General features: G+C 30.9%; 1 protein-coding gene across 1 annotated transcript in view; it reads right to left on the bottom strand.

Annotated features, from left to right (window-relative positions):
* Window positions 1-24,363, bottom strand: part of LOC129219699 (eukaryotic translation initiation factor 5B-like) — a 75,484-nt gene that overhangs the window by 49,048 nt on the left and 2,073 nt on the right. Inside the window, exons 2-8 of the mRNA XM_054853981.1 lie at window positions 19,974-20,046; window positions 14,705-15,388; window positions 14,494-14,611; window positions 13,210-13,292; window positions 10,189-10,305; window positions 7,342-7,492; window positions 3,400-3,495 (exon numbers count right to left, since the gene is read on the bottom strand). Coding sequence (XP_054709956.1) covers window positions 3,400-3,495; window positions 7,342-7,492; window positions 10,189-10,305; window positions 13,210-13,292; window positions 14,494-14,611; window positions 14,705-15,388; window positions 19,974-20,046 — 1,322 coding nt within the window. The remainder of the gene's footprint in view (window positions 1-3,399; window positions 3,496-7,341; window positions 7,493-10,188; window positions 10,306-13,209; window positions 13,293-14,493; window positions 14,612-14,704; window positions 15,389-19,973; window positions 20,047-24,363) is intronic.

Here is a 24,363-nt window from a genome sequence, read left to right as displayed (position 1 = left end):
AATTTTATTTGTAAAAAATATTTGTTCTAATGAAAAGTAGTTAAAGTTTAAACCGGGACTATTGCGTAGAAAAACAAGTACTTGGCAGTATTGCAAGCATATTAACAAGTTCAAACATTTTTTTCGGTGAAAAAATATTTATTATTGAATAAAAAATCTAAATTTTATTTAAATTTGAAAACTTCAATTTAAAAGTTACTGAAGCTTTTTTAGCTATATTTTAAAAGCAAATTCAAGTTTTATTTATATATAATTTAATTGCTACAACATAAAATTTAATATTTTTTTAAGCCCATTAAGAAGCAGTTTGAGATGTGTGTAACTCACTTTGCTACTATAGAACTCAATTCGCAAGTCCTAGTATAGATACTTTCTTCTTATGTAAGATTCCAGTTGCTTTTGCCATCTCCTCTTTCGAGACTTGGTATGTTCTGCTTGTAGCAGTGACAGGATGTAATTTGCACAGAACAAAATTTTTAGGAATGGTCAAAATGTCTGCTTTTCTTGGATACATGAATGATGATGATGGTCTGCTAGGATGAAGGAAAGAAACCTAGATTTCTTCTTCTACCTGATCTTTTGAAATTACATATCCTATCCACCATTTGCTGTCATAGGCACAAGCAATATAGCCCACAATTTCTTCAAAATGTACATCCCCATTATGAGGGCTCATGAACTCGGGATCCTCTGTACTAGAGCCTGGTTTTGGATCTTTGCTGAACTCACTCATAACATCATCAGTTTCAGGAACTGAAGAATGTTTTTGCTTACTTAATTGTATGCGACAAGCAGTAAATTTTCATTCCTTCTTCAATGCCATATGTTAGTGTTGTCATTCACAAGCTTGCAGTTCTTAGATCTTTTTTCATCCAATGTCCTTCCTTTTTAAATGGATTGCAGCAAAATATGCCGCATTGTTTATCCATTTTCAACTGAAAGTTGGCTCTTAACAACAAAAATATGCATAAATTTAACATTAAAATAACAATAAAACTTGGAAAAAAATTTCTCAAAGAAAGCAAGCAGTAAAATTTAAAATGTGCACTGTCCAAAAGCATACAAAGTACTGAAGATTTCAATGCCTCTGTAGTGGGAGAAAGCAGACGGGTTTCATATTACACCAGGAGAAAGCCTAAGGGTTTGTTACAGCAGGCAGCTGATGAGTGGAAGTGGCTACTTAGGGAATGGATAGCAGGGATGTAGGTGCTGAAGCATGACTCATGATGGTCAAGCCCTTCTACTGTATCAACCCATGAACATAGGATTGAAAAATGTTGATTGGAGACCTTTGCTTTACTGAATTATTTCAACACTTTCGATTACGGATCATTTGCCATTGATAAGTAGACTAATATATTTTCAGTTAATAAATTTTAATTCTTGGCTATTTAAAAAAACCTGCATATATATTTATATATATATATATATATATATATATATATATATATATATATATATATATATATTTCTGTATAAATAAACATATATATATATATATATAAAGGAATCAAGCCAAGGGTGCCAATAACACCTCCTCAAATACTGTACAGCCCCCCCCCCCCACAGGGATGAAACCTCTTTACAGAGAAAAATGCCCCTTAAACATCCCCTTAAAAATCTTAATGGCACAGTCTTTGCCATCCCTCCACCCCCTTTGGATGATCCAGCTGATCAAGCAGTATGAATTGTTACATGAATAAAGATGTTGAAAGAGGAAAATTTTTTTTTCTTATGATACCACAATAATGCCATCATGAAATTTTGCATAAATATTGCTAAACTAAAACTTAATAACATAATTTTTTTTTCAAAAAAATTTAAAATTTCGATTTTGAGTTTTTTTAATTAAAAAATTTTTTTTTTCAAAAAAATGTTAAAAAAAAGAAAAAGGTAGAACTAGGTCATGTCATATATTTTATAAAACCTCCTTAAATACAGAACAAAACACTACCAGTTTTAACTCTTTAAGTCAAATAGTTTTTTAATTACGGCTGTTTAAAGAAAACGTGTCAGGAAAAATTTTCAACTTCGTCAAAATTTTAAAATATTATAACTCGAAAACAAATGAGTGAAAAAATCCAAAACTTTGTATATTTTCTCTGTTGTGGTAATACTCCATTGGAACAAAAAATGAGCAAAATCTAAAGACATGACGTTTTGACCATTGGTTGATTTGATATGGAATTACCCATCTGAAAACGCTACCTGTCGCCACTCAGTGGACGTCCAGCTGCTGTACTGGCATACAAATTCTAGCCTTCGTCGTCGATGAACAGCAGTCAGCATAGGTGCACGAACCAGGCGTCTGATTCGGAGGCCCAGACGCAGCAATGTTCGCTGAATAGTAGTTTGGGAGATACTTTTGGTAGCCCCTTGGTTCATTTTGGTGGTCAGTTGCTCAACGGTAGCTCATCTATCTGCCCGAACGCATCTCCGCAACCATCTCTCTCTGCCTCTGTCATCTATGGCCCGTGGTGCACCACATTTGCCACGTCGCTGATTTTGGACAGTCCCATTTTACCATGCACGGTACTTTTACCACGGCAGCACGCGAACAGTTCACAAACTCAGCCATTTCGGAAATGCTTCCACCCTTGGCCCGAAAGCCAATGATCATGCCCTTTTGGACTTCGGATAAATCGCTTAGTTTCTACATTACGCCAACGATTGAAATGTTTTCCGAAGCCCTCACACACCCTTTATATATTCGCTCAACTGCACTGTGCTGCCACCTGCCTTCTGTGATTGGTTATTTAACTCTGACGTGGAAAGTACGTGGTGGTCACATTAATGTGACTGGACTGTGTATTTGTGGTATTTCACTTTAATAAAAATCAAAATTACTTTTGTTGACTAAGATTCAGTAAATACATTAGTCTTAATGAACATTAGATATGTATTGAATTATCTTTAAAATAATAATTACTGGGACATTCCATAACACAATAATAGTTTGAGTATTATGTAAAAAGCTTGTAGAAAACAAGCTTTCAGTGATTTTTCAAGAGTGAACATTTCATGGCTAGGTCTGTGGGCATCCCACAAACAGACTACACCACTGTACTGTTAACTATAATAGTATCTTAGTTAATAACATTAGTTTGCTTCTGAAAAATTGTTCTAATTAATTGTGTTTCATCACTCTTGAATTGGTTACAACTTGTAATATGTATGAAATAAATAATGTAGCGGGTAGTCAGTGATTATTCACTTTAAAGGCTGAGTGGTCCGCTGCCATCTTCGGGTTGGGAACCACTAGTCTAAAATGTAACTTGCCTATAGTGTCATAAGTTACCTATAGTGTTACCATATGTCCTTAAAATGACAAACTCTGAAATTTTGTTTTCATTAAGTGAAATTCGAAACATTTTGAAATAAAATTGTACGACTGCATACCATTTTCAACAGCAGATTTTTTCTTTTGCATCTTTTTACGATCTCCTAGTCTAGGCTTCTTCTCCCTCTTCTCACCGACTTGTGGAATTTCAACTCCTATACACATAAAAATAAAGAAATAAATAAAACAAAAATAATAACAACAAAAAAGTAATGCGGACTGAAAAACTTGAGTTTCTTAATTTATTTTAGCTTAAGTTAATTATCATTTTTTAAATACCAGCATTTTAGCATTTTAGGCACCAAAATGTACTTGATACTTTAATGGTAAAACTTTTAACATAGCCAATAATCACTAATTTATGACTATCATTCAAAAATTTTTTTATATCACAAAATTAAAAAAAAAAAATTGTGCATCAAAAATTTTAAAATTTTGTTTTACATTTAATCTTTACTTATAATATTAAAAAAAAAAAAAAAAAAAAAAAAAAAAAAAAAAAAACAGACCTCTGATGAATTTTTCACCACCATAATTTCTTTGATATGTAATGGTACAAGCTTTATCATTAGCAATAACCATCGGTCCAGAACTTTTATCCAGATCATTTTTTACTATTAATTCAATAATGAACAAATTCTTTTAAATTTCTAAGGACAAAAATACAGAAATACAAAACTCATAAGATCAGAAGCTGGAGGTCTTAAATATACTCAAACCTTGTTATCATGTCACACTTTGAATAATCAACAAAATGTTGCTTTGAAGAGAGCACCCACTTAACAGCAAGAATAGCTCCAAAAAACATATTTAAGCACTAACTTAAAATAATTGAATCACACAGCTTTCGTAAAACATCTAAAAAATTGAAAATCTGAATCAAATTTAATTGACGTATATTTTGAATTATTTAAGACTCAATTACTCAAGACTGAAATCATTGAAAAGACTTTCCCCTTTTGTTTACACTAAAATACTTTCCAATAAGAGCTTGCTTACTTGAATAACAATATATGCAATCTTACTTTTAACAAAAATGATTTCCACGCAAAAAAAAAAAAAAAAAAGTGCTCAATTACAGCACAATATCAGCAAGAACAAAATTAAATCAAAGAAATCTCACTTTTAACAACAATCTGACTTGATGACGACTGCTAATTTTCTCCTTCCCAAAATTGAAGAATGCTTTCTAACTCATTTCTATACTTTTAGGCTTTGAGTTCCTAGTCAATCTAAGGTATTCAGTATGACCTCTCTCACTGATGTGTGAAACGTGCAATGACCACTCAACTACAACCGAATAGCCATAATCTTTCTCTTCTACTGCTACTTGCATAGTCTAGTTTTAAAATTCAAATTTTTTTTTCAGTTGCCCTTCTTAAATTTGTTACTTATTTAGATTTTTTTCCATGCCATACTATACCTAAATATATACTTTAAAATAGCTAAGTACACACCTTTAAGCAGAACCTTTTATCCGGGAACTAAAAAACCGGGGAAACCAGAAAACCGGCAACTTTTCCCTGATTTCCTCCCACCCCCTCATTTTTAAAAATAAGCATTTTTGGCAATTTCCAAAAAATTAAGCTTTTTTTTAAATACAAAAAAGAATATGAACGATTTCTTAATAAACACCATATTACCCATGTATAACTCGCGAAAATGTTTGCAAACACCAACTTCAAGTGGTTATCCTTAATGTGGAGCAAAATTTCCGAAATATTTTCATGATAAAATGTACATTTGTAAGTCTGAAATTTTCGTCTTTTATTCTAACTGAAAGCTAAGGAAATGAATATTGTTGCATTAATTTCTAAATAATTTTAAAATAATTCTAATCTAATGCAGTATTTTATTGAATGGCCTATAATTCGCAACTCCAGCGCTCGAATACGCTACCTTGCGGTAATTTACATAACTGCCGAAAAAACTAAAACATTGCGTTCCACGTATGTCTGTCGAGTAAACATAGGCAGTTTATTATGAGTATTTATTAACGCATTCGATGTGTCTTGGATTGCTTTCAACAATAGAAAGTGTTTTTTCCCTTAATGTTATTCTCGAGCTCCTCAAAATAATGTTAGTCTTTATTATTTCACTCTAAAAAGTGAGTGACTGTTGTAAATGGCGTGAAATCCTAAACAAAGAAAAACTCTGGATTGACAAACTTCGCATTTGCAAGTCTATTCGAAGCATTTTTTTTTGGAAGAGGATAACTTTATACAAGGTAAATTTTTTTATTGTTTTGTGTGAATTTGTAAGAATATGTTTTATTTTTTATCTTAAGCTCAAAAGAAGGATTGTATGCAGTATTACCTTAGAACGGAATGAAAAATGTTTAACGCTGAGAATTTTCATCGCTAAAATAGTGCGATTATATTTTAGGGTTATAGTTTTAGTATTGTGCGAGCAAAGAACACTTGCTTCGCGAGATTTTGCATGTCAAGTGTAAACCATTTTTATTTTTTATCATGTGTGGATTAAAATGGTAGAAAGATAACAGAATTCGATTAGTTTAAAGAAATAATGAAAGATAAATTAAAAAGAAAACTACCGCCATGTATCCGTGAGAATTTTATTGATGATGCACGACAGAATTAAAAAATAATTCAGAAATTAGAAACATACGAATCCAAATGTAAAACAATTAGCGCTAGCCAAACAAAACAAAGATCTTTCATCTTCCTCTTTTGATAGCACTGATAAACAAAGGTTTATTTACATGAAATATTTATAGTGTTCATATGGCTACAATAAAAATGTAGTTTCATCAAGAATTGATAAATTTTGAAATCGACATCGTGGAAATGGCTGCTTACAACTACGAACTATGAAATTTGTTTTAATTTCTAATGTTTAGTAATGCTTCTTGAATTCTCATTTCTGCCAGAATATCCATAAGACTTTGAAAATTGATTTAAAAAGAATAAAACAAAAAAGTCATGCATACAAACAAAAATTACTAGGCTAATTAGCATTTTCTTCGTTACTACGTCGTTTGTTTTAGTTTTTTCGTCCGCCATTAGACAGTGACTACAGTGCCCCCTATAGTTCGTTGGAGTTGCGAATTAAAGGCATTCAATATAAGTGACATCGCGAAAGTGAGGGAAACGCCAAAAACCAGATTCGCGAATTTTCCGGATAGTTGATCGTGAAATCTAGAAATCCATTAAACGCAAGACTAATAAAGGCTGCAAGAACTCATAAACCAAATTTCAGTTGATATTAATGAAATGAAAAAGCATTAGTTATGAATAACTATTGTAATCATAAACACAAAACTTTTGCAAAAAATTTAAAAAAAAAAACACGATCATAAAAGTGAATTCTATTTTATACATAGTAGAAAAACCTCACATTTAGGTTTAAAAACTTATTCTATGCCCATCCCTTCATTTTCTTTTGTTTTAAAACATCGAAAAGGGGTGGTTTTTTTTTCTATTCCAAACAGAATGTGAAGGTCTCAGGTATTATGAATAACTTAAGTTTTTGATGTTTAAATTATTCTCTCACTATTAGTTTTTAATATTTCGATATTTATAAGCATTTCTGAACTATATTCTTCTCATTTTAATATGCATAACTATTTGTTATAGTAATTTAAATTTTACAACCAATCGGCCAATAGCGCTTTTTAGCAATCCAAAAAACCGGGAAATTCACATATCTGGGATAGCGATGGTCCCGAACTTCCCGGATAATTGGTTCTCCACTGTATCAAATTTATTGATATCCTAGATCCTAGAGGATAATTTTTTTTATCATACACTTTGTTAACCTTTTTGCTGCTACAGGTGCTTACAGATGGCAAGCAGTAGCCATGTGTCACTATGACGCTCTGGAAAGACGAAAGCTAGCGTGCAATTTTCTTCAAATCTAGCACAGACAGTGATTTTGGTCTGTTTATCTTGTTTTTATTTTAAGTTAATTAAATTTTAAGGTAATGCTAAGGTAGCTAAATGCTTAGCATAACTCAAGTTTAAAGTTTCTAAAATGCTCACCTTGCTGCCGCAAAACAGCTAAAGTAGCTTCCATTCTAGCTCTCTGCTGTCGTTGAGCCTTTGTCAAGAGTTTGCCCTCTGCTCTAAGTCTTTCTCGTTTTTCCCTTTCCTTTTCTTTTTTCCTCTCTTTCTTTTCCTGTTCCAGACGAAGCTGAAATATTTTCAACAGAATGTTAAGCACAAAAATACATAATGCATATCTGCAAAAGAGAAAAAAATCAAGGAACTCATGTTAAGACTAAACAGATGTATTCACCAAAGAAAGTTGTACAATGATTGTGAATAACATGGGTTATTTCTTGAACTTAAATGGTGCTGTGTATTAATATAACCCTTTCAATTCACTGTGTTGATTCAGAATATTCCTCCTTCACCATTTTATTTCCTGGATATTATATTCTGCTTCTGATGTTTACAACATAAATCCAAGAGTGTATGTGTGGGGGGGGGGGGCGCTGTCTGCAACTAGATTTTAGGAACTTTGAATGTCAAAAAAAGTTGTTAAAGCATACAAAAGGCAAGAGATCTCACATTTTAGTGTATGAAGAAACATTCATGGTTCTGATTGGAGAAATGCAAAATGACTAGAAAGCAGCAATGGTTTGATGAATGCAACTGGATTTTAGGAATTAGGAATGTCAAAATAAGGAAAAAGATCCCACATTACAGTGTCTGAAAAAGTATTCATGTTTTTGATTAGAGAAATTTAGAGTGGTTGGAAAAGCAGCAATGTTTTGCTGATTGCAACTGGATTTTAAAAATTAGGAATGTCAAAAAAAAAAAAAAACTGGATTTTAGGAATTAGGAATGTCAAAAAAAAGGGGGGGGGGGGCAAAAGATCCCACATAATAGTGTCTGAAAAAATATTCATGGTTCTGATTAGAGAAATTTAGAGTGGTTGGAAAAGTCACAATAGTTTGCTGAATGCAACTGGATTTTTGGAATTAGGAATGTCAAAAAAAGGGGGGGGGGGGGGGGCAAAAGATCCCACATTATAGTGTCTGAAAAAATATTCATGGTTCTGATTAGAGAAATTTAGCGTGGTTGGAAAAGTCGCAATGGTTCGCTGAATGCAACTGGATTTTAGGAATTAGGAATGCCAAAAAAAAAAAGGTATCAAAGCATAGAAAAAGGCAAAAGGTCCCACATTTTAGTCTGAAAAAGTATTTATGTTTCTGATTAGAGAAATTTAGAGTGATTGGAAAAGGGGGCAGCAATGCGTTGAAAGTTTTCAAGCTTGTTTTCATTATGAAACTTTTTTTTCATTAATAACAATAAAATTGAAAGATTGGCATTTCATTTAGAATAAATGACAACTCTAAATGCTCCAATAAGAGGAAACTAGCATCTCGCAAGGTATTAGAATGAAAAACGTAGATAATAATTTTTTAATGTAAATTTGTAAGAGATGGTAAAAACTTCATAAAATAGAAACATGCACATGTAGTACAGCAGAAAGTAATGGATATTTTTAAAACTCAGAAATGAAGAAACTTTTTATTGCATTGTGTAAATGACAACTCTTGACTGAGATGAGGTGGGAGGTTCAACGAAATCCACAATTTTCTATGGCGAATTTGACGTCTAGATTTGAGATCTAGGCACCAAAATGAAATATTTCGTTGCAAAGTGGCTCTGATAAGTTGCACCATAACCTTACCAATGTTTACTACCTTTGGGGGGGGAAATAGGGAGGAGTAATTGGCACAAAGTTGAGTTGGGTAACTTTGTAGTGGTTTTGCAAAAGTATTCTGACTCCAAAATACACACCAATAACAAGTCCCTTTTTTGCAGAAATAGTCAAAAAGAAGTAAACATTATCACAGTTATTGCTCAATTATCAGAGCCAACTGTATGCTTCATGATTATATATTTTTAACAGGGGTCGATATAGATGCACTACATTTCAATAGGCTAGTCAAACCTGCACTTTTCCCAAACTTTTTATTGAAAATACATTTTTGTATGAAAGTTTTATCAATATTCTATGTTTTACCAAACAAAAAAAAAAAAAAAAAAAAGAATTCATACAATTTTGTTTTAATACAAACATACACACTCAAAAGCATACAGAATTAGTGCTGGACAGGAAAAATCAATACAGTGTTCCCCCCATAACTTTTGAAATTCTATTATTATTCCACCCCATTATGCAAGGAAAAATACTACAGCAACATTTTAATGCATTCTGTACACAGTAAAAAACAAAACGTTCCATCTAGAACTAAACAAGCCTACTTTCCTGTTTACCAACATAGACTTTCTAGCATCTGATAAATATTCTCTTAATTAGCTAAGACTAAAAATTAAAATTACGTCAAACAAACTTTTTAAAGTTTTAAAGCTGATTCCTAAAAACAAAACATGTCTTTCTCATCTGATAAAATAGATGCATAAAAATAAACAAAAAAAGTCCTCTTAAATCAATAATTTTCATCCAAAATAAGATCATCTGCACAGATCTTTCTTTTTGATAAAAAATAAGGCACTCCAAATTTCTTTTTATTTCCTGTTGCCAAAAATAAGATAAATAAATTAAAACGTTAGTATGAAAATAAAAAACGAAACCTTAACAATCATTATTTCAGAGAAAGCAAGTGTTCAGGGGACGGAGTCATGGAGTCAGAGTCGGACTGATTTTGAGGTAAGGAGTCCGAGTCTGAAGTCAAAGCTTTACAATTCCAAAAGTTAAAAAACCTCAAGGAAAAGTTAAAGTCTCAAGAATTCAACAAAATATTCAATAGAATAGGCAAATAAAACATAAATCAATCCATGTCTATTGCTCTTGTTTGCTTTAATCCATCACACCGATTAAGTGTACATTATTTTACATGAAATATGTTTTACCTTTTCCTGTCGCTGTAGCTCAGCTTCTTCTTCAGCTTTTAATTTAGCTTCTTCCTCTAGTCTGAGCCTTTCTTCTTCTTCTTTAACTTTTCGTAAGGCTTCTTGCATTGCAAGAATCTGGGGAGAAATGAAAATAAAAAGTACACTTAAATTATAATAATAAAATTAATATTCTCAGAAAATTAATCAGTTTATACTACTTTCACTTGGAAAAAAAATATTGCTGCATTCTAGGTTCCCCTCCCCCCTTTCTTTTGAGCAACTTTTTACAAAAAAAAAAAGCATTTCTTACTTTTTATTTTAACTAGAAAGACTTCTATTGGAGCTAAGAAACATGCAAAGATGTATATTCAAAGATTGCTATAAAATAAATCTACACATAAAGTCAATGCAAAACCAGTGCTTCATTAACTTAACTTAGAAGCATAGCTATTTAAAATTCTCTAGAGAATTAAGAGTTAAAAAATATGTTTAGTTTTCATTGAATAAAATGATTCACAGATCTGAATACACTGCATTCTATTAGAATTGTAAAATTGTATTCTATAAAAAAATATACCCTGAATAACCAGTAAAAAAATTTCATTAAAAAAGAGCAAGGTTGAATGATTTAAATCAGTTGAATATTTTCCAAAAATCACCCATTTAAATCATGATTTTTGAATGTTTAAAAGAAAGGATTTTTATTTACTTATAAACCTGTCTGGATGGAGCATGTACAGCAGAAAATCTAATGGTAAAACTAGTTTTACCTTAAAGTTTGCAAGTCTGACAAGACACATATCATCATCATTTGAGATACATATAATTCATATAATATGTATCTCAAATTAATAGACTTGAAACCTTGACTTCGGGAGGGAATTTATCCCTTTTCTTAAAAAATAGATTTAAAGTCTGCTGTACTAGGACCTATTATGCCATTTCTTTTATTGTTGGATGCAGCACAAGGTTTTTTTCTTTAGGAAATCCTGGAAAACTAAGGAATGAGACAATATAAAAGAGGAATTTTTTTTAAAAAATCGAGTTAATAAAGGCTTAAGTGTCATCTAAAACTTTCCTTTTTTTTTGTGTTAGTCACCATACAGTAACTATTGATATGAAAGTCATCAAAAAGAAGGCATGTCCTTTTTCAAGAGAAAGATAAATACAAATATTTTATTTATTTTTGTGGAACATGCATTAGTAGTCATAGCCACCCTAAAAGCTATGTTTCTTAGATACTATGCGAATGCTCAAAATTTAAACATTGATGTCAGAGAAATGCTAATATAGGAGGAGTAGTCAAGTTGATTAAACATTTTACAAATGCTTATTAAAAAAGAACTTTTTTTTTTCTTTTTGCTTCTAGTATGGAAAAAAATAGGACTGTTTCAACTCAGTAACAATATAAGTCCTTCAACCTGATTCATTCTGACTTCTGTATATACATGTTCCATGGAGCAACTTTGGGTGTGAAAACTCCAAGAAATCATTACTTAACCATTCAGACTTACCATTTGCAGTAGGTCTTAATAAGAGCTGATGCCATTTATGGAGGGCTCTAAATGCAGGGATAGAAATTTAGAAAAATAAGTCACTGGTCTAATGAATTAGTAACTAACAAAATTTTGCTGGTCCATTCACTCGTTTAGTGGTGTACTGGCAGTACTCCAATGTACTGGTAGTGTACAGATGAAAAATTGGAGGAAAAGGAAAAAATAAATAAATAAAACAAAATACATTAACATGACGAACAGAGTCGTTAGTTCTCAATACACATGTATGAATGACTGGGGAAGATAAGGAAACATCGGGCATCTTTCTGTTCACCAATACTGGTTAAGGAATTAAATCAACAAAATCTGTGCTGTAGTTTTGGGAGGAAGGTAATAGGAAGGGTGGCAAAAACAATGTTATAAGGCTCTAGAAATTTCTTACTCTAAACATTGTAAATAAAAGTGCTAACTTTCCACTCAACAGTTTAAAATAGTGATGCTTAAACTTTTTTTTTTAAGAAAAAGATGAATAAACTTTCAGTGGTCCCATGAACCCCTAAAATTTATATTACACACGTCCGATGGATGTTTTTTTGGTCTCATACCAGTGAACCACTGTTAATTTTGAGCCCTGCTTAATGGATTAAATAATCATTTATTATTTCATTTATTTATTTATTGACAACTTCAAATTATTGCAACATCTAGAACAACTTTTTCTTCTTGCAGAAATAATGGGGTTGTTTCCTTCAGTCAAGAGTAGTACTTTTTGTCACTGAAATTGATAGAATGAGCAAAAAAAAATAATAATAATAACATGGACCCAGAAAATACTTTCAGTTTCCCAACAGTTATTTTTTAATTAATTTTTTAAAATGTCCGATTTTTCAAACGAGGCGTGGTCTTGATCACGTCACAAATGATGCTTTGGCGCATTTTTCCACTGTTTTTTTACATTATGATAATCAAGAAGTGAATTAAAATTGCACTCTACGCTTGCTATCAACCATATTACTTCCAATACACGTGAGTAAAGATGCAAACTCAATATTTTTTTACTCTGTGAATGGCAACACTTAATGGCATTTCATCATTTGTGATGTCATCGGCAGAAGCGTAAACAATGAAAGTGCACCGATTTAAGTTATTTTTTTCTTTAATATTAAACCTAAACAAATTATTTAAAAAATGGTCAGATCCTATGTTTTTAAGCATGCTCTTTCAGAAAAAAAAAATACTTTTAAAATTTTGGAAAGGACCCCATTGGAATTATTGGAAGTTTTTCCCTATAACATGAGTTTTACTTCCACACTTGCTCTTTCTCAGTTTTAACCATCAACTGTTATTATGCATTAAATGCACCTTTTCTGCTTAAATTTTAAATTATCCAAATGAATAAATTAAATATGTATTTTATATCGGATTTGTTCCAGTTGGACGTTTTATTTATTGCAAATGAAGAATTTATACTATTTGAAAGTAAAGAAAGAGCATTTTAACAAATAAAGATTTGTTTAGTTGAGTGTCAAGTGACAATGCTTACTTGTTTTTTTCCAGGTCTCTTTTTATCTTTCTTATCGTCTTCTTCCCCTTTCTTCTTCTTTTTCTTCTTTTTCTTTCCATCATCTAAAGCCAAAGGAAAAAATTAACATTTTATCAAATCTTTAATACCATATCATCGCTTCAGAGCAACAGTAAGATATCTTCTTGAAGTGTTATTTCTGGAATTAGATATCTTACTGTTGCTCTGAAAAGACAACAATATGAAAGTTTAAAGAGGGTTAAAAAAAAATAATACACTTGTTTTATCAATCCTTTTTTGCATATGAAAAATTTGAAAAAGGGAAGAAAAACTTTATTTATCAACATTAACTTTGCGAAACTGAATACTCAATTCATTTTCAATTCCAAGCAAACTGCCAACTCTTGAAAATCTAAATTAGTCACAGAGTTTTGTTGTGTGTGGGGGGGGGGGGGGCTAAACGAGACATTTGAATAGCAAATGTAACAGGCCCAATGAAGAATTTAAGTTTAAGTTTACAACAAGACAAGTAACTGTTTATTTTGAAAAAATACCAATTTCATATTTTTTTTATCAATCACTATGGTAAAACCATTTTGTTTATTTTCAAACAAAAATTTGGCTACATTGCTTAACACAAAATATTATCTAAATGTTTAATAAAATATGGATATTACCTGGAGTGATGATAATGTTTCTTAGGGTTAGAAAAACAAGTAAATTAAATTTAAAGAAAAAGCCAATTCCTATTTAGGTCAGCAATGAAAATTTTTAGTATAGTTACTTTTAATTAAATAATTGCAATTAATATAAATATGTAAATTCAAATGACAGAATCACAATATTAAGAGCAAAATAGAAATTAAATTTAATCTGAAAATAAATTGTATTAACATCAAGTGTCATCCACCACAACTTTAAAAACATGTATTTTTACTTGAGGGGATGAATAAAAATAATCTTATTAACAATTGAAAATTGGAACAAGATATATAAATATATATAGGGAGAGAGTGAACTAATGGCAGGAATTGAAAAAAAAAGAAATCTTAAGTTTTGGACAAGTTCTCATAGGGTCATAGTTTAAGGCTATAAGTTGGTAGAAACTACGATCATAGCAGTTGGCAGCTCCGCTTACAAGCAAAAATGCTTTACTTTCACCCTAAAACTTCTAAATAAAATTTTGAAATAGATAGAGGTTAAATTCAAAAACAAAATTTCATTTTGCAAAACTGGCCTCTCAAGAAATATTTTATCTTTTTTAAGTTACAACTGAACAAATGAATGAACAAAATAATATATTACCTTCATCATCACTTTTGTCTTCTATTTCTGCTTCTTCCTCTGGTGGCTTTGCAACAGGTGGCTTTTCAACTGGAGGTGTTTCACTGCTCCTCGTTTCAACAGTCTTTTTTTTAGATTGCTATCAAATAGAAATAAAGTATGAATTTCAAGAACTGATAAATATCACTCTCTTTTGAACAAAAAGATTAACAGTAACAAAAGATTGCTTCACCTGTTCAAACTGAGCAGCTTTTTTCTGTTTTTCTCTTTCTTTTTTCTCCTTTTTCTTTTGAGCAGCAGTTTTAACAGTATGTCCTTCATCATCTTTTTCTAAATTTTCTACTTTTTCTAAATTTTCTATGTTTTCTTCAGTCTGAGCTTCATCAACAGTTTCTTTTGTGGCTTTCTTCTTTTTGGTTTTTTCAGTCTTTTCTACAGAGGGAGCTTCTACTGGTTTTTCAGAGGCATCAGCTACTGTTTTTTCAGCAGGGACAGGTTCTTTCCCTTTCTCGGCAGGTTTTGTACCCATTTCGATTGCCAGCTCTTCCAAAAGTTTTTCCAGATCTTCTTCATCATCATCAACACGTTTTTTTCTCTCCTTTTTCTTTGATTTCTTACCAGCTTTACCATCAGACTTAGAACTTTCTTTGGCGTCATTCAAGCCATTTGCTGAAACTTTACCCTCAGATTTTGATTGATCTTCATCTCCACTGCTTTTGTCAATGTCATCACCTTCAATTTCTAATAAACTAAAATTAGGCTTTTTCTGTTTAGTCTTCTTTTTCTTTTTCCCTTGCTGTTCTAGGGTGATAATTTCTATTTCGGATTCTTCATCACTGTAATTTTTTTTAATAATTAACTCTGGATCTGGTTCTAAGTCTTTTCCTTTACGATTTTTATTTTTTTCTTTTTTTGCCTACAGGGAAAGATTCAAAAATTTAATTAACAACAAATATAATAAAAAGGATAACCTATTCTAATAAAATTATGATCAAAAGAGTAGAAAAGTTTTCAGTAATTTCATTTTTGCGTTTTTAAACATTTTTTATTTCTTATCTGGATTAAATTTTTGTAAAAAAATTAAACTTATAACAGTATTTTTTCCATATTACATTTCACAGATTTGTGTGCAAATATGTACTACCATCGCAATTAAGAAATAGTCCGCAAACTGCCTAAAAAACTTTAAATCACTAAAAAATTGGGAGAAAGCCACAATTTTCCTATTGGGTATTTTATTCGTCAAAATGGCTAGAAGAATACAGTTTTTGTTTTATGCTTTCAAATTGATATTGTAAGAAATATTTTATTCAAACTGATAAGAAAAATTGTTTTGAGCTATTTAATTTTAAATACAATATCTCCTTTTGAAATATTACTTTTTAAACATTTTCCCATGATACATAATATTTGTTTTAAGTTTAATTATTACCAGTAGAAAGGGGAAATAAACCAATTGGGTTTAATCAAAATTTGAATTTCAGTCAAAAATAAAGTGTTCATGCCTATGTTTAAACTAGACCCAAATTTTTATTTACAGTAGCACCAGTAGCGAATCATTTTGGGAGGGACCATTTGAAATTTTTTCAAACTTTCTTTGGATTTTTATCCTAATGGTCTTTTTCCAACTTCTCAAACAGTGCTTCATCATTGATTTTTTCAAAAAATCACTACCTCTTACTATCTTCAAGTTTTTATAAACCTAAGTTTTGAGTTTTAAAAAAATGACACAAATACAATTTAAGAATTTATTTATGAAATTTAAGATAAGGTTTATTCCCCAAAACATTCTTTGTGCATAATTTATTGCTTTGAAGAAAAATAGTATATGAATTTTTACTTATCTTTCGTAAAATTTGTGGAGGATCACGGGAAGTAAAGAACTCTCCTTCAGTAAGGTTTCAAAATTAAGGACATAAAACGAACATTTTGCCTCTTTAGGTCATTGGTCTCGTGAACAATAGGTGTACGCAGCTTTTATAGATCGTTCAAGTGTCAAAAATTGGCATTAAGAAATGATGTAAACAATGGTGCAAAATTTAAAAAATAAAATAATTTTGTTTCGAGGGGAGGAATGTAATTTCTTGCCCAATCAACACCTAAATTTATTTTAAAGTGAAACTCATGAGTCAAAATTTTGTTATTTTCCCATAATATTTTCTTTTTTATTTTCTTCTTGAACAACTTCCTACACTCACAAGGTTTTGGGAGGGGCCATGGCCCTCCTCTAGATCCGCCCTGTGAGAAGCACTATGTTTTAAAAGGAAAGAAATTTTACAGTGGCATACCTAGCATGGGTGACTTCTGGGGCGTTACTTTGTGGTGCTTCCCCCCCCCTACAAGTGCAAAAAAAAGGTTTTAAAATTCGATAAAAACATGAACTTCATACAATTTTCAAAAATTACATTTGTGTTATTACAAAATTCTAAGTGGGTCAATGTAATGGAGACAAATAAAAACAATGAACGCATTTTATATAATTTGCCTCTAGACACATATGTGCAGAGCGGTTGCGAGGTCTAAAAAGTAAGGAGCTGGGGGTGTATGAAATTGAGGGCCCCTCAATTATTACAAAGGTATCTCAAACACAGGGGATAATAATGTTTTTCAGCTTTTTGGTTGAAGATTAAGTCACTACTAGGTCTAAGCTTTGAGAATATGAACTTAATCCTGACTATAATATTCACTCTATGATGTGGGATGGGGGAGGGGGGTCCAGGGTTACTCCCCCATAAAGCTTTGAAATCTGTAGTCTTAAAAAATGCATTTCAGATTTATATTTTACATAAACTTGCAATTCCACTTTAGGTGTCAGTCCCCAGACGGTTGACACCGGGGGCGGATACACCCCCCCCCCCTAGTGATTGTAATGATTATCCTTAATATAAATTTCATCATATTTATTAATATTGTAATGCCAAAAGATTCAACCTGGTTCTGACAAATTGTAGCAGGGAAATAAAATACTTAAAAATATAGTTCCAATAAATTAACAGAAAAATTGTCTGAGCCCCCCCCCCCCCGAGTTTTAATTAAAGCAAAATAAATCTATAATTAAATGCTTATTTTCTATGGAAAATATCATAACATTATAACACAGTAAAATCCTTTTACAAAAAACTAAAAAGGACAGAAAATTTTGTTTGTTGTAACAGGAATTGAACTGTAACGGAATTCAAGTTATTAATGGCATTTATATTGAGACTGAAAATTTATATCGTTGAAACCAACCAATAATTGGTCGTATTGGTATTCGTTTTAACAGGATTTCTGTGCAATTACACTATTTTTCAAGTTTGAAACATATTTTTACAATCTGAATTTTACTATCCTTTTACATTTCAGTAGTTCTAATTTGTTGAAAGAAATGAAATTTATTTCAAGAATTTTTTTTTTTTAATCTATCATGAAAAAACTTTATACATTTGAAACTAATCACAATAAATTGAAGTAATATTTACTAAATCAGGTATAATTGCATGAATTCAAACTTAACGTGTACATACATAAAAATTTCATTTCTTCTAACACATTTTTTCCTCCCCAAAACATCAAATGTACATATAAGCTTTGGAATTTTAAATTTTTCAAAGTAAAATTTTTCAAAGTTAACTGTAAGTTCACAATTTTATTTCTGTTTTATGTTTATTGCTTTTCAAATTGATTGCAAATGTAATATCACAAATTATAAAACTTCAAAAAAAAAAAAGAAAGAAAAGAAAAGAAACAGTGACTATCTAATATGGTTGATTAAAATTAAATAAAGATAAAAAAAGGAGCAAAGGGCAGTTCTCAAAAGGTGGGAACAAAAAAAGTTAACTTTGAGCAATTTCAAAAATTTTCGAATTTGATATCAATTTTGCTTTTATTCTATAGTATGCTTACCTAGAACACAATATATGAACATGAAAAGACAGCAGGTATTTGTAAAAATTGTTAATTAGCAAATTAAATTAGCAGTCTGTAGGTAACAGATTTTGGACATTGTTGTCCTGTAGGTAACGGATTTTGGACATCATCATAATGTAAGTTTCACCATTTTTGACAACTGTTAATCTGATTTTTAACTTTTCCAATGAAAATTTTGTTTACTACTTTTTGAATTTTGCAATTTAATGATAAAGAGGATATTAATCAAGTACTTGAATGGCTATACATACTGCTCTTTCCATATAAAAAAGTTTTGGAATGATTTTGAAGAAGTTGATGAAAGGTAGAAAAAAGCTTCATGGAAATAATTATACAAACTTGTAGTTTGATTTATTGGGACAAATAAGGAATAAAAATAGAGACAAATAAATACGACATATATAATTTTAAAGGAAAAATAAACAAAATATGCTTTAAGAAAGAATGTAAAAAGTGACATCAGTTTTAATAATGAATATTTTTTCTAATGTCATAAGAATTAAAACGATGTATAAAAAAAAATTATTGAAGAAATAAATTCGTATTTCTATTTGGAGATCGTTAAATTATGTTTCCAAAAGAAAGAAGAGAAAAAAAAATTCTAAAATAATAAAAGCGGCGGGAAAAAAAATTGCTAGCGCAGGTGATAAAGTCGCCAAAACTGGTGCACCTGACGATTAACTACATTTGTCAAACTGGAATCCCCCTCTGGTAACCTTTAGCTTATCGTATACTGTGTTGTCGCCAACGGAGGTTTGCTTGGCGATTTTCGCGCAAAATGGCTTTCGTTCGATCATAAACAGCCATGTTTCTACTGTAATTTATGTATTGTTCAATGTGTAACGTATTAATTATGCAAAATACCTATGGATTAAAGAAGATAACATCATAATAATCTGTTTTATTGATGTTAGAAGACAGTGGATTATAAAAAAATTATAAATAAACGGACAGAATTATCGGCGTCAAGATCGTAACGCCATTTGGACATCTCACATGTATGTTTAAGAAAAATTATTTTTCTTCTAAGATACTGCATAAAAGCTTATGAAAACACTTTTAAACAATTAAAAACTTATTCTGAGGATCGATAAATATCTTTAAAACGAAAACATCATATACTCAGTTCTCAAATAATAGCATTGTAAAGATCGTAACTTTTGGACATGCATCAAATTTCAAACTTACTTTTTTCTAAAATGGTTTACAAAGTAAATAATCTGTCTTTACTTTTGTTATTTGTGTAAAATATTAACAAAAAATTATTCAGTGTAAGATTCATGCCTTTAATTTTTTTTTTGAAACGTATGGAAATAATTTAAAAAAAATTTTTTTTAATGGTACATTTGCTCAGTTAACGTTTTGGTATGTCCAAAATTGTGCCATTTAGCAAAGAAAATATTTTTTAAGGGCATTTAAAGAGCTTTTTTTACATAATTTATGTCAATTCTTGTCTCTATACAGCATTATAATTTACCTCAAAAATTTTAGAGTTAATTAAAATGAAAGTTATTTGGTGTTGAAGCTTCAAAGTTGAAGTCTGTGTTTGCTTCCACCTTTTGAGAACTGCCCCAAAGAAATTTAAACCATACCTTAGTCTCACCAGGAACATCTTTATTTGGCACATCTGTAGCGACATTTAGAGGTTTGTCAGAATCAACTGATCTAGAAACATAACCAAAATGAGTCACCAATATTTTTAATTGCATGTAATCAAAGAATTTATCAAGAGAATGGGCAGAAAGCTATAGAATTGGAATTGCATTCTATGAAATTTGAGCAATTGTATTTTATGCAATTAAAGACTATCAGTGAGTGGTAAAAACTGAATTTTAAACATGGAATAAAATGAATAGTACAGTTCCGAATACAACCGATTTTTTGTTACTACTGACAGTATGAAAATTTAAGTTTCCTAAAAAATGACTATGAAATATTTTTATGACAAATATGAAATTTTATTATATTTTTCTTATTTTTAAAAATAAAGAAAGAAAATTAAATATAAACACAAAATAAAAATTAAATTTATTTCAAATGAAGTAAGTTTTTAAAGTGTAATGTATGCACAACCTATTACACTGAATTACCATAGAAAAAAGTTCATAAACTGTGGTTGATTAATATTAAACTATAATTACTAAATAGTAAATCACTTACAATAAAATAGTACTCTTAAAAAATGTTTATGTATGCAGTAAAAACCTGTCTATAGTAAACACTAACAGGATAAACATTTTTGTCTATAACAGAGCTGCCAGAGGACAGAGGATTTAAAATTTTATTCCATTTTATTTCTTGATTTTTAAATCTCAAACTAAATTTCTTTATACAGTGAAACCTGTGTAAGTTGAATATATGCAGTGCCCTACTTTAGTGGTCAACTTATAAAGGTTGAATTATATGATATAGATCTAGTTCTGTGCCTGAAAACAGAGGCAAAGTTAGGCATGTGGTCAACTTACAAGGGTGGTCATCTTTACACGTTTTACTGTGGTATGCACTTTTAACCTTTATATAACATTTTAAATACTATTCTAAATATATACTGCTCTGGGCAGATAAAAAAATGTTTTATTTATTTATTATTTATTCTTAGCATTTTTGCATCAACTATATTTTAGCTTTACTGTTTTAACAGACTTATTTTGTTTCCGTTACAAATAAAGCATGAAAACAACTTCAAACACTAACATTTTATTACTGTTTGTCGGGAATCAAAAACGTTTTCTATCAAATAACTCAAAAACGTTTTTTGTAAATACTGCAGTTTACCTGTTTATTTACAGCAGAATATTATTCAACGCTATTTTATAAGGTTATATGATAGCGTTAGAAATTACTGCTAGTCCACTAGTCTCAGACTAGTGAAACTTGCCTCGGACCACCATAAAAAAAAATCTGTGGTACGTGGGACCACCAACTGCTGGTCATTTCTGAATACAGTTGGTTAGAAAAATTCAAAAGCATTAGTCTAGCCAATGTTTGGCTACTAATTATGCCTTGAAACTACATAAAAATGATCATATTAAATTCTCGGTAAGTTGCTTAATGAAATTGGTTTCTAAACTGTACCCTTCACTGTTTAAGACACCAGATTTAAATGTTTTATCAGCAAACTATGAGAAACAAAAAATTTTGAATTTTGAAACATTAAGTATATTAAAAAATTCTCTTCAGCAGAATTTCTCTTCAGCTTTTTTACTCTTTGTTTATTTGTTTGCCCCTTGTTAATTTATCATTTTGAGCTTAAATCACAATACAGGAATTTTGCACATTCAAGCATCCACACTTATGTCTGTATTAATAGCCACAATTTAGTATTTTATTTAATGTTTAAAAATTAGTTGAAAATGAAAGTTATATTTTTAACTTAATAAATGTAATCAAAATAATTTAAGGTGCAAACATATTACTGTCACAGTCAGATAAAAATATAAAGTATTTGCGCACAAAACTCAAAACTATCTGCAAGATAATTGTCTATGACATAAAAGGGGGAGGGGGAGAATTCGGATTCCAAACATTTTTAATCAAACCATTTTTTAATTTCTAATTTTTCGAAAAAAAAAAATTAATCATCTTTATTTTTACTAATAATAAAGCTGAAAGTCTCTCTGTCTGAATGTCTGGATCTCTGTGACGTGCATGGCGCCTAGACCGTTCGGCTGATTTTCATGAAATTCGGCACAAAGTTAGTTTGTAGCATGGGGTTGAGCACCTCGAAGCGATTCTATACGTTCCTATGCATGCATTCACGTGTGGTCGGGTTGAAAAATAAATTCAACATTCATTGAGGGTGAGCCAAATGGAAATTAAAGCCGATTTTTGAGTGAAAATTTTTCGCGAATACAATACTTCCTTTTTTTGTGAAAGGAAGTAAAAAAAGACAGGTGGAAAACAAAAACATTACTAACGATTATGCAGATCCGAAATGAATGTATCCGGACAGCAGCAACTTTTTCTTACACTTATAAACACCCTCAAACCCCTACTTTAAAGCATTCCTCAACTGTACATTAGTTTCTTACTCAAAGAACTAAACTTTTACTCTATTTGAAAAATTAAAAGAAAAAGTTTAATTCAACATGAAATACTTTAATATGCACAAAATGAACAATCAAAGACTTAAATAAAACAACACGGTACGCACAGTGTGTAGTGATAATAAAATACTGCACTGCAATAGTACTGTACAGTGGATTAGTAATAATATTTAGTGAAGTAACATTTGAGTAAAAAAGGGAAGATGATGATGATTTATGCTCCATTATCAGATCATTATCTAATACTTTATTAAATTTGGTTGCTTTGCATTTTCTTTAAAACGTTCCAATTTATGGCAACAGCCCATCTTCCCAATCTCTTTAATGTACAGTACAAGAGCAGCTTCCATTTTCATAATATTTACTTTGCTTAGACTCTGCAAGCTTCAATATTGAAATTAAGTTCTGAACTTTTAGGGATATCTTTTTGTTTTGACTTTTAATTGTACGTACGGAAGATTCACTCGTACTTATTGCGTTGCTACCGTCGACGTTTTGTAGTTGTTCCAAACATATCGAGAATCTTAAACTTTTTTCTTTACTGTCAGACACTTTCTTTCTTTTCCCATCTTCACAAACTTTACATGAGAAACTGCGCTAAGGTGCCATTATATTTCATCAATGGAATGAAAAAAGAATAAATAAATGAAAGATGCTGAGCGGTTATTTGATTACCTAAGAACGTGATGCGTAGACTAGTTTGATATGGAAACTTTCTCTGTCGGTGATGCTAAAGGGATGAAATAACATTCATGAAATCAATATTTAGTTGTCAATAATGAAGCCGAAACTTCCTTCCAAAAAATATTCGTGTTGTGGACGAAAAATTCGCGTATGCTCAAAAACTCGTAAAAAATTCGCGTTATAGCCATTTTGCGTAAATTGAATCGTGTTGTAGCGGGAGTCGACTGTAGTCATTAAAATTTGACATTTTTAATAACTTATTCATTAATGGCTGGAGAAGAAATGTTTTTACATTTTTGCAAAGAAAAAGGTACTAAAAGCAAGGAAGTTCTAATTTCTAAGGGGGTGGGGGCTCAAGCCCCCTTGCCCCAGTGTATGGGCACCCTTCCCCCCCCCTTAAAATTTTGCATCTGGGCCCCCTTGATTGAATAGCAGATAACACATTTCAGTTGGTGATGAACAGGTTTTTGATTTGACAGATAAAGCCATGGTTTAAATGTGGATAAAACCATCATCTCAAAGACATAACAACTCTGACTTATTATAAATATATTTTCAGATATAAAATGGAGAATTTTAATGTTATTTCTGATTTTATGCTTCAATACAAATTGAAATCTATTTCATGGGAAGTTATGGGCCATTCCACGAAAAAGTCAACACTTTGCCCTGCACGTGACAATTCATAGATTTCATTAAAAAGTAATAATTTTAAAGGCTAATGACGAAATTTTTTGCTTAAGAAATCACACATAAGTTTGTAATTTGTTAACAGAAAACAATTGTTTATTAAAATTTTAAAGTATTATTTTTAATGAAATATACAACACATCATGTGCAGGACAAAATGACAATTTTTTGCAGAATGGCCCTTATACATCCTGTAAAAATAGGATTCATCATAGAACTGTAGACACATTCTGTACCTTAAGCTTTGATTCAAATCCAGGTAAGGACATTAATGTTATTGATTAATATAGACACAAGCGCCTCTCCCCTCAGAGCTAGGGCTCACCCCTCCACCCTACAAAATATAAAGTTATCCCCTCCAGCCCTAAACTGTAGACACATTCTGTACCTTAAGCTTTGATTCAAATCCAGGTAAGGACATTAATGTTATTGATTAATATAGACACAAGCGCCTCTCCCCTCAGAGCTAGGGCTCACCCCTCCACCCTACAAAATATAAAGTTATCCCCTCCAGCCCCCCCCCCCCCTAAAAATTTCAGTAGCAAAGTCTTTACCATTGTGG

Source organism: Uloborus diversus, chromosome 4, assembly GCF_026930045.1.
Source record: "Uloborus diversus isolate 005 chromosome 4, Udiv.v.3.1, whole genome shotgun sequence".
Classification (NCBI taxonomy): Eukaryota; Metazoa; Arthropoda; class Arachnida; order Araneae; family Uloboridae; genus Uloborus; species Uloborus diversus.
Note: the sequence above shows the minus strand (reverse complement) of the source record. Positions and strands in the feature narration are given on the sequence as shown.